Consider the following 13,228-nt stretch of genomic DNA (forward strand, 5'->3'; position numbering starts at 1 on the left):
AAAAAAATTGGCCATTTTTCGCACTGTAAATCCAGCAACACTGCTGCCATCTATGGCTGACACACCAGATCTTGTACATGACTGCCTGCAAACATTGGAAGCTGTTTATTCTTCAAGGCCAAATCTGAGAGACAAACAATTGATAAAAGAGTTTCAAGCAAAGAAGGGGGAGCACGGGTGGCTGGTAGCAAGGGATGGCCGCATTATCATCCCAGCTGCCTGGGTTCATGTGGTAGTAAAGAGCACTCATCATGGTACCCACTACGGACCCAGGGCCCTGGTAAGATGGATCAGTTACTATGTAACTAGAGTGGGATTAAGAGAGGCTGCCAAGGAGGTATCAGAGACATGTGAGGTCTGCCAGAGAAATAACCCATAAGGAGGGAGAAGAAAAACTTCAGGACATCAGAGAATAGGCAATGGGCCAGGAGAAGAATAGCAGGTGGATTTTACTGAGTTGCCCCGGCAACAAGAGATAAAATATCTCCTTGTCTTTGTGGACACTTTCTCTAATTGGGTTGAGTGCTTCCCATGTCGGACTGCCCAAGCCCGGGAGGTAGTCAAGACACTCCTACGAGAAATCATACCTCGCTTCGGACTTCCAAAAGGAATAGGGTCAGACAATGGCCCACATTTCATTGCACAAATTACTCAGAAGGTTTCTGAGTTCCTGGGAATCAGCTGGCATTTACACACCCCTTGGAGACCTCAGTCCAGTGGAAAGGTGGAACGTATGAATCAGACCTTAAAAAGACACCTTGCAAAGATTTGCCAAGAAGCTCGACTCAAATGGCCAGAGGCCCTACCCTTGGCCCTGTTACGAGTAAGGGTCGCACCACATTCTAAATTGGGATTAAGCCCGTTTGAAATAATGTATGGTAAGCCTTACCCTCTGAGTCTGCCCATGGGTACTGAACAACAGTTACATGTTTTAGGAGAGGGAATGATTAGAGAATATGTATGGTCCTTGGTTTCTGTTTTGTCTTCCATCCATCAGCAGGTACGGGACGTGCTGCAGACACAGGACCAGTATCCTGCCCTGGGAAATCGATTATTACCTGGGAGTTACGTCCTTGTGAAAGATTGGAACGAGGAACCACTTCGAGCCAGATGGAAAGGCCCATATAGGGTACTTCTAACGACCCCGACGGCCGCAAAGCTCGAAGGAATCAAGACTTGGATACATTCCAGTCGCCTAAAGCCGGTGGCTGGACCAGAACAAGAAGGAATCCCTGCAGACTCCGGGACCGGAGACAGAGAACAGTGGAAGGTGGAGCCAATAAGAGACTTGAAATTCCTATTCAAAAGAAAGGAACTTTGAATAATTTGACAATCTTTGATTAAGTTTTATAAGCCTTATTATGAAATTGTTCAAGGTTTTATTGTGGGGCACCCTGATCTGTCCACTCCTACTTATAGGAGGGGAAACCCTTTTACAACAAAAATTTGACCCTCAGGAAAATGTCTGGATTTATCTGGCCCGGGAAATTTTAAATAGAACGGACTTCTGCTTAGCGGGAGGGATCAATGCTCACCTGGTTTTTACCTCATGCTTAATCGCAGTACCAACCCCTTTAAAAATTTTACAAAATTATACTATGCTGAAGAATGTAGAGAAGAAAAGTACATATCAGAATATATATAAGTGGGGGACTATTGTAAAAGAGAAGAATAGAGACATGTTTTCCGTACGGGTTCAGGCAACAGCTAATGCTTCTGAATGTTTCCTAATAGTTAATTGTACTAATAATTGCTTCAAATTGAACCAAGGTAGAAGAATCCTTTGTAACAAGACCAATCAAATATCCTATGTATACAATGTTCACCTGTCGTCTTATCTATCTTCAGACCTAAGGTGAATCAGATGATTTTACAAACGAAGAAAGCTGAGAATACTAGGTTTGTGTTGAAACAAATTGAGTGGAGCAATTATAATAAAAATAATTAAAAATGCTCCAGAGGGGGAAAATGTCAGGTTTGACCTAGAAACCACTACACAAAGCCCAAGCAAAAGTCTCTGTTATGTAACTAATGCCCATCTGCAATGATAAGGAGGAGACAGTCTTAGATAAAGGAAGCTTGAAAACAAAAGCAGAATCAGTGGACTAGGGCAAAGAGCTGATTTAAATATGAAGATTCACACACCTAGGTGGGGAGAAAGTATGCTAATGAAACATACATGTATGGAAATGAGATACATAGCTAAAACACAGGTATAGAGACATGCTCAGTAAAGAACTCCTTGCGTCACTCCCTTATAACCAATTAGCAAACAAGAATGCTTATGAAGGTCCAATACTCCTGTATAAAAGATGCTTAGAATTAAGAATCTGTGTGCTTGTTACGTGAAATTATTCCGCTTGCACCTTGTATTGCTAGCAATAAATCTTTATACTTTCACCCCTGGTATCTTTATTGGCTTTTGCATACCGGGCACGATCCCAGACTTGAGCTGGGGCTCAACACGAGGTGACTCAAACATAGTATCAGTATTAAAAATAGATTTTCCCCAGGATTGTTAAGAAATTATTCCGAGGCATCCACCAGTGTAGTTTGTTTTTTTCTGTAGCAGCTAAGCCGTTTGGCCTTATATTTAATTTGATAGTTTATTCCCAACCCTTAATATTTCTGCCTAAGCATGCAAAAAAAATTTGCTTAAAAAGATAAAAGCAGTTCTTCCAATCAACACTAAATGAAAACTGACACCTACAAAGTGCTTCAAACCAAAAAGTTCAATAAAATTTTGCAGAATTCCCCAGACACCGTATCAAACTGATAGAGCAAAGGATATTATTACTGCCCCAACAGAGTGAGCTGACTGTAGGTGACGAAGAATGGGGGTTGAACTGCTCCACCACTGTGATAGATGAAGAATCCCATATTTTAACATCGTCTCGTGCTGAAGCGAAGCGGATGCTTTCCTGCATGGCTGCACCTACAGGCATAAACAGAAGCGTAAAGAAAATAAGATCAGCAACAGTTCCTTGTGCTGGTTAAGATTTCCATCTGCAATCGCTAGCATAATTTTCATGATAAAATGACAAGACAGTGAGCTGAAGACATTAACTCTTATGCTCTAGATACATCTTATTTAGTCTGTAAGGTGCATCTCTACCCTGCAAACTAACAAGTGAACTAACACAGCTAACTACCATTATGCAACCAATCTAAACAAATGGAATTTGTTGCCCCAAAGGTTAAAATACATTTCAGATGTGGTTACTTTCTATGGTACCATACCTAAACTTTTTGTATATTGCATGTACGTTGTATATGCTGAGCCTGTCAACATACTGTACCCCCCAAGTAAAACACACGCTGTTTTAGGACGTCAGAACCAAGAAGGAAAAAAAAGATTTTTCCTCTTAAGCAAAGTGTTCAGAATCAGTGTCCTCATTTGAGAGACACATCCCAACCTTTGAGTATTAACTTTCAAGGGTGGAGGGAAGCGAGTGTGACATGTGAATAAATAAGTTATTAGCAAACAAAAGGTTGGCAGTCTATAAAGCTACCTGGTTACCATCTGAAAACTCTTCCTCGGGCAGGTTGGGTCACTACTACAGACAGCTTCCCCATCCTTCCTTGCTTTGACCAAATGAGCAGTGGGGAGAAATACTGCTCCTTTGGTGGCTTCACACCAAGCCATGATGACTCAAGCCCCACAACAGCACATGGCGCCAACCAGGCTAGAGCCCAAACTGACCCTCCAGGACAGGACACTTGGACCCTGGGGGGGGGTCTCTTTCCTCCACCCTCAGTCGCATGATGTGGAGGGGGTGGGGGGAAGAAGTCCCCCTGTTTTGGTGGGGAGATCCGGGGCACCGAACCCAGTCTGCGAGGTCCTGTCAGGCGGCCCACAGGTGTGAAAGGTTGGTGACCGGGGAGTGGCAGTGATGTTATCCGCCACTCGCCTCCTGCCCCGTTTCTGGGCTGGGGGGGCTGGAAGACGTGGCCCCGCGTGCTCGGCTGTGCGGCGCACGGCTAGCAGGTGGCATCGCACTGGGACGGACCAGGGCCAGGCACTGAGGTGGAGGAGACCCGGAGGGCGTCACGCGCGGGTGCCACCCAGGGGCCGCCAGCCCCGCCCTGGCAGCTGCTGCGGGGGCCCCCCCCCCCCCGGCGGGGCCGGGGGAGACGTCCCCCTTCCTTCCCCTGCCCGCCAGCACAGTTGGAAACAACCCCCCCCCGCGGGCGCGCGCTTTGGAACCGCCCAAGGCGGCCGGCGGGCATCGCGGACCAGAGAGGGGACCAGGTCCGGGACACCCACCCGCGCCCGGGACCCGCCAGGCCCGGCCTCCGCTACAGCGCCCGCCTCATGCCGGCAGCCCGGAGGCGCCGCGGACTTTCCGCGCCTCTTGCAACTTAACAGTCAGTCCCAACAGCCACCGCAGCGCCCTCGCCCCGCCCGGCGGCTCCGCCTACGGCGGCCCCGAGGGGCCAAAAGACGCGCCATTGCGTTCGGTTTCTTCGGGCGGTGGGGGCGGGGCTTCGTCCGCACTGGGGGCGTAGACTTGCACTGTACAATGTCAGACGAGACCTGGGCCGCGGCCTCAAGGAGCGCTGAGGCCAGGCTGGGATTAGGGGGCAAAACCCTTTTGGGATCGCCCCGCCGTTCTCCCCCCCAGGGATAAGGGCCCGACTGCCGCCTCGTGCTGTCCTGCCAGCGCCGGGCCGGGCGCGAGGGGAGGCTTTCCCGCAGTGACAGTCAGGCCTGAGGAAGGTCTTGCATTGGCAGCGTGTCCGCCTTGATCCCAGCCACGCGGTCGGTCCAGTTAAAGCCGGAGCCGGCCCTAAGAAATCCTTGCGTCTCGCCTCATGTCGGGACCCTTGCGGCTACACCACCACTTTGGGAATAAATTAGTCGCCCGCGCATGAAGGCGGGGTAAGGTGGCACTGCAGAGGAGTAGTTCTCCGCTTTTCTGAAGGCCAGGCGCTCTCCTCAGACTCTGGGGCCCCCAGAAAGTGGGAGCTCTGAGCTTTCCCTTATTTAAAAAAAAAATGACTATGGGAAAAATGCTAGAGCCAAACTCGTGTGGCAAAGAACGGCTTGGGCGCTGCAGGCTCCCCTTTGACCCCGTGGTGGGGCACCCTTGAAAGGGGCTCAAGGCACTAAGAGTTGCCACAGGCTGGGGCTTGTTGCCCCTTGCGCTGCAAGCCGCACACATGCCTGAGCACTAGCTAGCGTTTGGCGCAGTCGGACTACAGGCCAGCAGAACCCCCTCCAATTCCCAGCTTCCCTCCTGCCCTCCTCCTGCTGGTAGCTGCCAGCACTGTCTGTCGCAGGGGAGCAGACAGGGAAAGGTTAACCGGCCTGCCCAGATGCCACTGCTGGCTGCTGCTCTTCTGGCTGAGCCCACTCACAGAGCAGCAACAGTGGCTGGTTAGTCTTTCCCTGCCTGCTCCCCAGGACAGTCGGGGGAGGCAGCCACAAGTAAGCAGGGATCTGGGAAGGGCAGGGTGGGACAGGAGCAGCAATGGGCCTGATCTGGGCCCAGCTGGAAAGGGGGACAGGTGGGGTGTTTACACTAAGGTGTACCCTAGAGGGGTTGCACCTTAATGTAACACACAAGCTGGGCAGCACTTGCATGGATCAGAAAGAAGCCACACACCTGGAGTGGTGTACCTTTGAGCCACTTAACAAGTGCTGAAAACCAGTTTCAGGCATTAATGTTTGGACAGTCCAGGTGTTGAGCGCTCCAAAAGTCACCCAAAATTACCATACAACAACGCCCTTGGAGTCTGACTCAGAGAAGCATAAGCTTCCATAAGCATCAGCCTACTTCCTCAGATGCTGTCTCCTATGAAATCTTGCACCTCTCCAAACCAGCTAGACTAAGGCCTGCCTATCTTCAGCAAAAAATAAAATCTCAAACTTAAGTCTTGGTCTTAACTTTGCCATTTAGAACCATTTTTAATCATCCTATTTTCAGGATTATGAATAGGAACTGCAGGCAGCATATTATTTCCAATAACCAATCACGTAACAGAATTTCTTTGTCTGTATACCCTGACACTGGTGATCAATGTTTCATTGCCATTGGCTTTTACAAGATAAAAATTTTATTTGGTAAACTGACAGCTGCCAATTCCTCACATGAAATGCTTCATGAAATGCTTCAGTTTTAATATTGCCTTTGCTTTCTAGCTATAAGCGGTATATTCTGTAGGAAGAATGTCAGGAAGACTGCCACTGCAAGGCCATTAAATATAAAAAAGGAGCAAAACTAAATGTTGAACATTCATTTAGACCTTAGCTTCCTTGCCTATGGCTTTGCTTTCAAATAAGTCTTTCCCTTATAAATGATCCTCAACATTGTTAAGTATAAAATATGCCTGTTGACTCTTTTGCTGATGAAATGCTGATTTATCTGATTCATTTCTTTTTTTCCTAGTCTGTGTAAGAGAGCCAAGGTAAAAAAACAAACAAAACATAACCCCCCCAATCATATTACCAGTATAAAAAATGCCATTATTTTTCCTGACAGTTTTTAGCAATGTGTCTTTATTCCTTACATCCATCATCATCACTGATCATTGTTCATGTTTTATATCCTGTCCTGGTAGATCTTCTCAAGGGAATCCTGTAGCATTAATCAAAGATATTTTACTTTGTTTAGGATAAAGACCTGATTATTCTGTTTCATTGATGTAAACAAAGAGTAACTCTAAGTCAGTGGAGTTACACAGATGCAAACAACCTGGATACCTAACTCAGATGTTTAGCATTTTGGTCAGGATAAGGTTGACAAATACTTACACTCCCAGAAGTGCCCCATCCTCAGACTTGAACCAGTCCATAGCATCACTTGAATAGATGGTATGGAAAAGGTTCCCTAGGGAGCTTGTGCTTGCAAGTGGTTGTTAACATAAGAATTGCCATTTATTGGGTCAGATGATGGGTCCGTCTTGCCCAGCGTCCTGTCACACAGGAGCAAAGTGGATGCTGAAAAGGAGAGTGAACTGGGTATGACCAGTGTTTTTTCCTTTTGTTACTCTTACCATCTGTGGCTGCCAAGGGGCATTGAATCCATTACTACTAGTGCCAGATTTTGTTTTGCACCATCTTCCACAAAAATTTCAAATGACTACATTGTGTTCCTTTTGTGGAGCCTCTAAGACAGTGGTCTCCAACCTTTTTAAGTAGCAGATCACCTTTGGCATTTAAAAGCAACCCAAGATCTACTGTGTGCTACCACCACCCCTCCCCCGCAGGTAAATCTGTGGGAAGGGAAGGTGGGGAGCAGGTCAAGGCAGAGGGAGGAGAAATTATTTGAGGGCGTGCCTCCCCAGCAGGTAAGTTCCAGCAGGCCAGGGCCCCACTCAACTTACCCTTGCTCCTGCCTCCGCAGCACTGTCCTTCACCGCAGGGGGCCTCGAGCTAGCCCCCACCCCTTCCCTTCCCCACGGACTGACCTGCTGGGCTGGGGCGCACCCGTGCATGAACGCAGGCACTCAATCCCCCACCCAGGCCTCAGATTGACTCCGAGAGGCTCCAAGATCTACCGCAAGAGGTTCCGAGATCGAGATCCGCTGGTTGGTGACCACAGCTCTAAGAAATCAATGGAAGCTGACCGCTTATTTCTACTGATGATATATTAACCCCACAACATGCTGTTTTATTACATGCCAGCACTGTCCCAACTTTGAGGGTTTTTTGAGTGCTATGTCACTGCTTTAAAAGGAGCCGGTGGACACAGTTATTTAGCATAAAATAAAAGGCAATGAAGTCAACCTTTTCTTTCGTTAAGGCAGTACATTCAAACTATAGGTAGCAGTATATCATGGCTTATATAGTATATATTCCATACCTGCCTGTTAGCCATTCCCCATCAGGGTAGCCATGAGCACTAATGTATAATGCTGTTGGCAGTGGTGACATGTAGGGGGTGTAGGTGCACCCCCAAGAGCATTTGTGCAACCCCTGACAGCCAGCATTCCCCGCTTAGGTGATGGGCAGGGGGGGCAGGCAAGAGTGCTGGTGTCCCCCTTGAGAGTGCTGGCCGGGGAGTGGGAGCACCAGGAGAAGCGATCCCCACCGTCCATCTGTGACTGATCGCACTGACCCAGATGTACTGTGCTGTGCCGCACCGCTGGCGGTTCTGGGTTGGTGTGACACTTCCGGGTCCATGCAATCGGCCGTGCTCTCCCTCTTCCCTCAATTGCTGACTGGTTGCTGGTGGGGCAAGTTCCCCCCCGCCCCAATTTAGGAGGCACCCGTTGCCCATGGCTGTCAGCTCCATTTTGATGCCTGCAATATCCTGCAGTATGCTTTATCATATTAAATTATTCACCAATAGAACATTCTGCCCACTTGATTTTTGTCTACTATTAACGTAACGGTAAAGACCCCTGAGGAAGGGCAGTAGTAACCATAACAATCCACACTAATAGTGTCCTGTGTAATCTGAGTCAATAGAAACAGATTTGAAACAAGTGTGAATCTGCCATTCATCTTTGAAGGCACTACAAATCAAGACTTCTAATATTTTACAGTTATCTCGATTATAGGAATTAATGGAAGCAGATCTTTTGCTGATATAAATGACTTCATTATAGATGCCAAACTGAACCTAATTTTAAAAAGAGCATTATAATTGGTATTTTTTTTAACAGTTCATTGTTTCAGGTAGGAAATTTAGGACAAAACTAATAGTTTTAAAGTGATTTAAATACTTTACTTAAAGATAAATACTTTACAATTTTGCAATTTTTGAAAGCTCAATTATTAAATTTTATGTTGGCACTCACAGTTATTCATATTTTTAAATAATAAACATTTTTTAAATATTTACATCGCTCTTTCAATATTATATCCATGGCCAGTTCAGCTTCTATATGAAGTGATGTTTATCTAAAAATCTTCTGTTAGTAAACTATGTACTGTTTCTATCAAAATCAGCTGAGCAGTTTTTGAATTTGGGTTAATTAATTCTTTATTGTCATTGCCATGTAACTTCTTACCCAATATGCAGTCAGCACCAACACTTTCAACTTTCAAATCTTTCATTTCTTCTGCTAAGCAATTATAAATCAATTACTTCATTACATTAATTTTCCCATTCCAAGGGTTTATTCTTGTCTTTCATTTAGAATTGCTTCCTCCTTGAAGTCCACATGTGAATTCGATCACATTCTCTATCTTCTTGTCAAGCATTATCTACGTTAGCTGGGGATTAATTTCCATTTAATGACTAAAATACCATTATCTACTAAAATAAACTTATTTTCCCGTACATTATAACAATGGCTTCTCTGTATTTGCACTTTCAACAGGCACCTTTTTCCCCTCTCTGGAGCTGGTAATTCTCTCTTCTCCCTTTGTCAGAGAAATGTCACTTCTGCTTAGAGCTCAGATATGAGTAAACTTTTTAAAGTTCAGAATTCTTTCTCTACTTACTTCCTTCTCAATAACTTAATCCTCCCACTATATTTAATGACTGGGAATATGTAAGGCTTACAAAATGTTTAAAACCCCTTTTATTTGTAAACTGAGCCCTTTTGAAATCTCTGAGATAATCAAGACACCTCTCTTCTTATTTCATTCTTACTAATTATTATTTGCATTATGGTAGCACCTATGAATTCTAGCCAAAGATCTGGGCTGCAACATGTCAAGCAACATATACATATAAGGAGAAAGAAGCAGAGTGCCCCAGAGGGCTCACAAAGTATAGGACAAAATCAATGGATATACCAGGTGCTTTGGTAAATCACAGTAGATAAGTATCTGCATTTTAGGCACCTAAATGCCTTAATAAATGTGATCCAAAGTTCTTAAGACCTTGGTATGTAAGCTTTGTCCCTCAAGCACAACAGAATTGTCTCCAGCAAGAATGAAGCTCATATATACAAGAAATATCTTTTCCAGTAATTGGGCCAAAACTGCAGAGCAATCTCCTGTGGGAAATAAGAATCTCCACTACTGCTCTAAGCACAAGGTACATTTCTTCAACCTTGCTTTTGGCCATGTAAACACATAGCACAATGTGCATACACTACATTTTAAAATAGAAATAAAAGATTCTACCCAATTTCCCCTGGGCAGAGGAAAAGGAAGAGGAAGAATTGCATATAAAATATGCTAGTTACCTGGGATTGAAGCCAGAACTGAGCTGCTCCCTCCCTGGGCCAGTACTTGAATACAAAATAAGGGTTTCCACCCCTCACTCCCTGCTGCTGATTTAGGGGTGCGGGAGAACCTTGTTTTGGATTCAGGTAAATACAGTAATCACTGGATATGTTACTGGAAGATACTCAGAAAACAGGGGAATTGGGGTAGGACAAGAACCTGGAATAAACAGAACAGAATGTGTATGCATTCACACGCACACATGCACAAGTAGATGTGCACTCAACTTGAGCTCATCTTAGTCCCTAGAGCCTCCCATTGAAAATCAATGCAGAGATTAAATGCTGTAGTGTACTAACTAATGTGCAAAGCTTTCACCTCTGGAATTCTGTGTTCATTATTTACATCATAACTGGAAAATAAACTGTATCTGCCTATTATGGTGTCTCAGGAATGTTTGTCCACATGACTAAACAAGATCTGGGCAGGCTATGCCATGTCAGGAGGGCAAAATAAATCTGTTGATGTCTGTGCAATTATAACTTGACTTCTAAACAGCTCTATGTTGTGTGGTGGGATTGAGAGAATATGATAAAGACACGTCATGTGCAAACTGCAGTTTTATTTACCAAGAGTTTTCATTTCTTACTCTGTAAGAAATTGCACCAACGGCTGTGAGATCTATGTTGATGTCCTGGTCCCTGCCGCAGGTACATTATACTGCTCACAGAGCTGGCAGATACTTAACATACTCAGTATATGTGATACAGAGCTACAATAATAGTTCCTACATCAACCCTATTACTTACCTGTTGAGCAGAAGGCATGGCCAAAGAAAAAGACTTGTAGTTGGGGCATGCCTGTGCTTTGGCAGCGTTGTGTATTGAAATGACTCTTTGAACTGTGGCAACTAGCCAGAAATTAGACAAGCCTTGAAGCAGCACTAACTTTCTTGGGGTTGACCCCTAGTATAAAGGCCACATTTACCCTCCCTCAACCTTTATACGAGAAACAGCTTAACCAAGGAAATCTGCCTCCACCACCTTGTAATGACATAGGCCAGGTATAGCACACAGAAAGCACTCTAGAGCTGTAACCAAACAGGCAGAGCACATAGAGCATGGTAAAAATGGTAGGTCCTGCTCTAAGATAACCCTGGATGGTTGTGGTATCAGACTTCAGCACCATAGGTTAGAGCGCTGTAACGAACATATGTACCACATCCCATTGCGACTCACTGTAGGTCGCATTCCACTGACATCCCATGGAGCACTGCAGCACCTTGCTCACCCCGCTTCACAGGGTGACAATCTAGCCTAAGCCAGAGCTCATCTGCTCTGTCTGAGCATCAGTCTGGTTCTGCCCCTGGGCTATTGCTGACAGGGGTCACTGAAGCCCGTTTCCAACCTTATCACTCAGTGTGCAGATTCCATCGACCCCATCTAGCCATTTGTAAAGATTGCAGCTTTCGATTAAGCGACACTGGTCAGGCCACAGCTGGAGTACTGTGTCCAGTTCTGGGCGCCGCATTTCAAGAGGGGTGTGGACAACATTGAGAGGGTCCAGAGGAGGGCCACCTGCATGATACGGGGACAGCAGGGCAGACCCTACAATGAGAGGCTACGGGACCTGAACCTGTTCAGCCTTCACAAGAGAAGGCTGAGGGGGGACCTTGTGACGGTCTATAAACTCACTAGGGGGGACCAGAAGGGTTTGGGGGAGACCTTGTTTCCCCCAGCGCCCCCCGGGAAAACAAGAAATAACGGCCACAAGTTGTTGGAGAGTAGGTTCAGATTAGATATCCGTAGGAACTACTTCACAGTTAGGGCGGCTAGGATCTGGAACCAACTTCCAAGGGAAGTGGTGCTGGCTCCTACCCTGGGGGTCTTTAAGAAGCGGCTCGATGCCTACATGGCTGGGGGCACTTGAGCCCAGTTTCTCTCCTGCCCAGGCAGGGGGTCAGACTTGAAGATCTACAAGGTCCCTTCCGACCCTACTTCTATGATTCTATGATTCTATGAAGTGCTGTGCTCTTTGCTGGACATCGCATTTGCACAGGGGCTGTCCAAGATGTTTATCTTGTACAGTGTTGTTTTGAAGTGTCTGTATCCAGATCTGTCTGTTCAGCTTGACCCATGCCTCTCTGTCAAGATCATGCCCAATGGGAGACATGTTTGGTGCTGGTATAAAATGCTGTAGGAATAGACTTCAGAGTGGATTACTCACAATGATCATTTCATTTTCATTCACCCCACCCCTTATCTAAATTTAGCACAATGCACAAGGCCACAGTACCCAGCCTACTGGGCTCTCCACAGGCTCAGAAACTTGGCAGCAGGGGAGCGATTAGGATCTGTCTTGAGTCACTTGGTCTAATGCCCTAGTGTGCAGGGAATACATCTTATGTGTGCAGCCTGTTTTGAGTGTCTGCATACTGTGAAACACTGTCGAGGTTTTTAGTGTGACAACCATACAAGAGCACAGTAATCTGTTGGGACATATGGCATTGCAAACGTGGTGGTTCTGAGTACTCTCAAGTTGGCACCCCACATTGTGCTGGCTAAATGGCTTAAGGCAGCTACCCATGCAAAAACTTTACTACTGACCTTCCAAATGTGATGTGTATAGGCAAATGAACAGTCTAATATCACTTCTTCATAAATTGGGGTATGTTCATGGAGAAAGATATAGTTGCCTACTCAAATATTCAGTGTGCTCTTGGCACAACAATTGTCCAGGTGGAACACTGATGATACTGATCTATTGATGCTCCCCACTAACCTCATGCCTTTGAAACACCCCCACCCAACCCCAATGCCACTGGCCCAGAAGGGAGCAGAGGCGCCAGGGTTGGTACCCCGACCTGTTGCTGGGGACTTATCAGTCTGTGTTAATGTACATTGAGTGGGACAATAAATCTAGTTAATTGAAAACTGGCTGCCCCATCCCTCAATATCATGTTGCTTTCCTGAGAAAGGCCAGCATGTTTACACAGATCCACCTGTGCAAACCCACACCCAAACATACCCCAAAAGACACTGAAAGCTTTTTTCAAGTCCCACAGCTGAAGTGTAACCAACAGTCACAACTGTGGGTTTTTGCTGGCACACTTCCAGGCACTGTGGCAGAGCATCTACATATGAGCACCGCTGCAGTTAA

General features: G+C 46.0%; 1 protein-coding gene across 3 annotated transcripts in view; it reads right to left on the reverse strand.

Moving 5' to 3' along the window:
- Nucleotides 1-4,480, reverse strand: part of NEDD1 (neural precursor cell expressed, developmentally down-regulated 1) — a 53,516-nt gene extending 49,036 nt beyond the window's left edge. For 2 of the 3 annotated variants that reach the window (XM_014523744.2, XM_025213437.1), the window contains exons 1-2: nt 4,268-4,429; nt 2,792-2,935 (exon numbers count right to left, since the gene is read on the reverse strand). In XM_014523744.2, coding sequence (XP_014379230.1) covers nt 2,792-2,927 — 136 coding nt within the window. In that variant the 5' untranslated portion in view covers nt 2,928-2,935; nt 4,268-4,429. Of the gene's footprint in view, nt 1-2,791; nt 2,936-4,267 lie in introns of all 3 variants that reach the window. The other variant, XM_025213438.1, reaches the window with a different exon arrangement.
- Between the last annotated feature and the right edge of the window lie 8,748 nt (nt 4,481-13,228).

This window comes from Alligator sinensis, unplaced genomic scaffold (genome assembly GCF_000455745.1).
Source record: "Alligator sinensis unplaced genomic scaffold, ASM45574v1 scaffold154_2, whole genome shotgun sequence".
Taxonomy (NCBI): domain Eukaryota; kingdom Metazoa; phylum Chordata; order Crocodylia; family Alligatoridae; genus Alligator; species Alligator sinensis.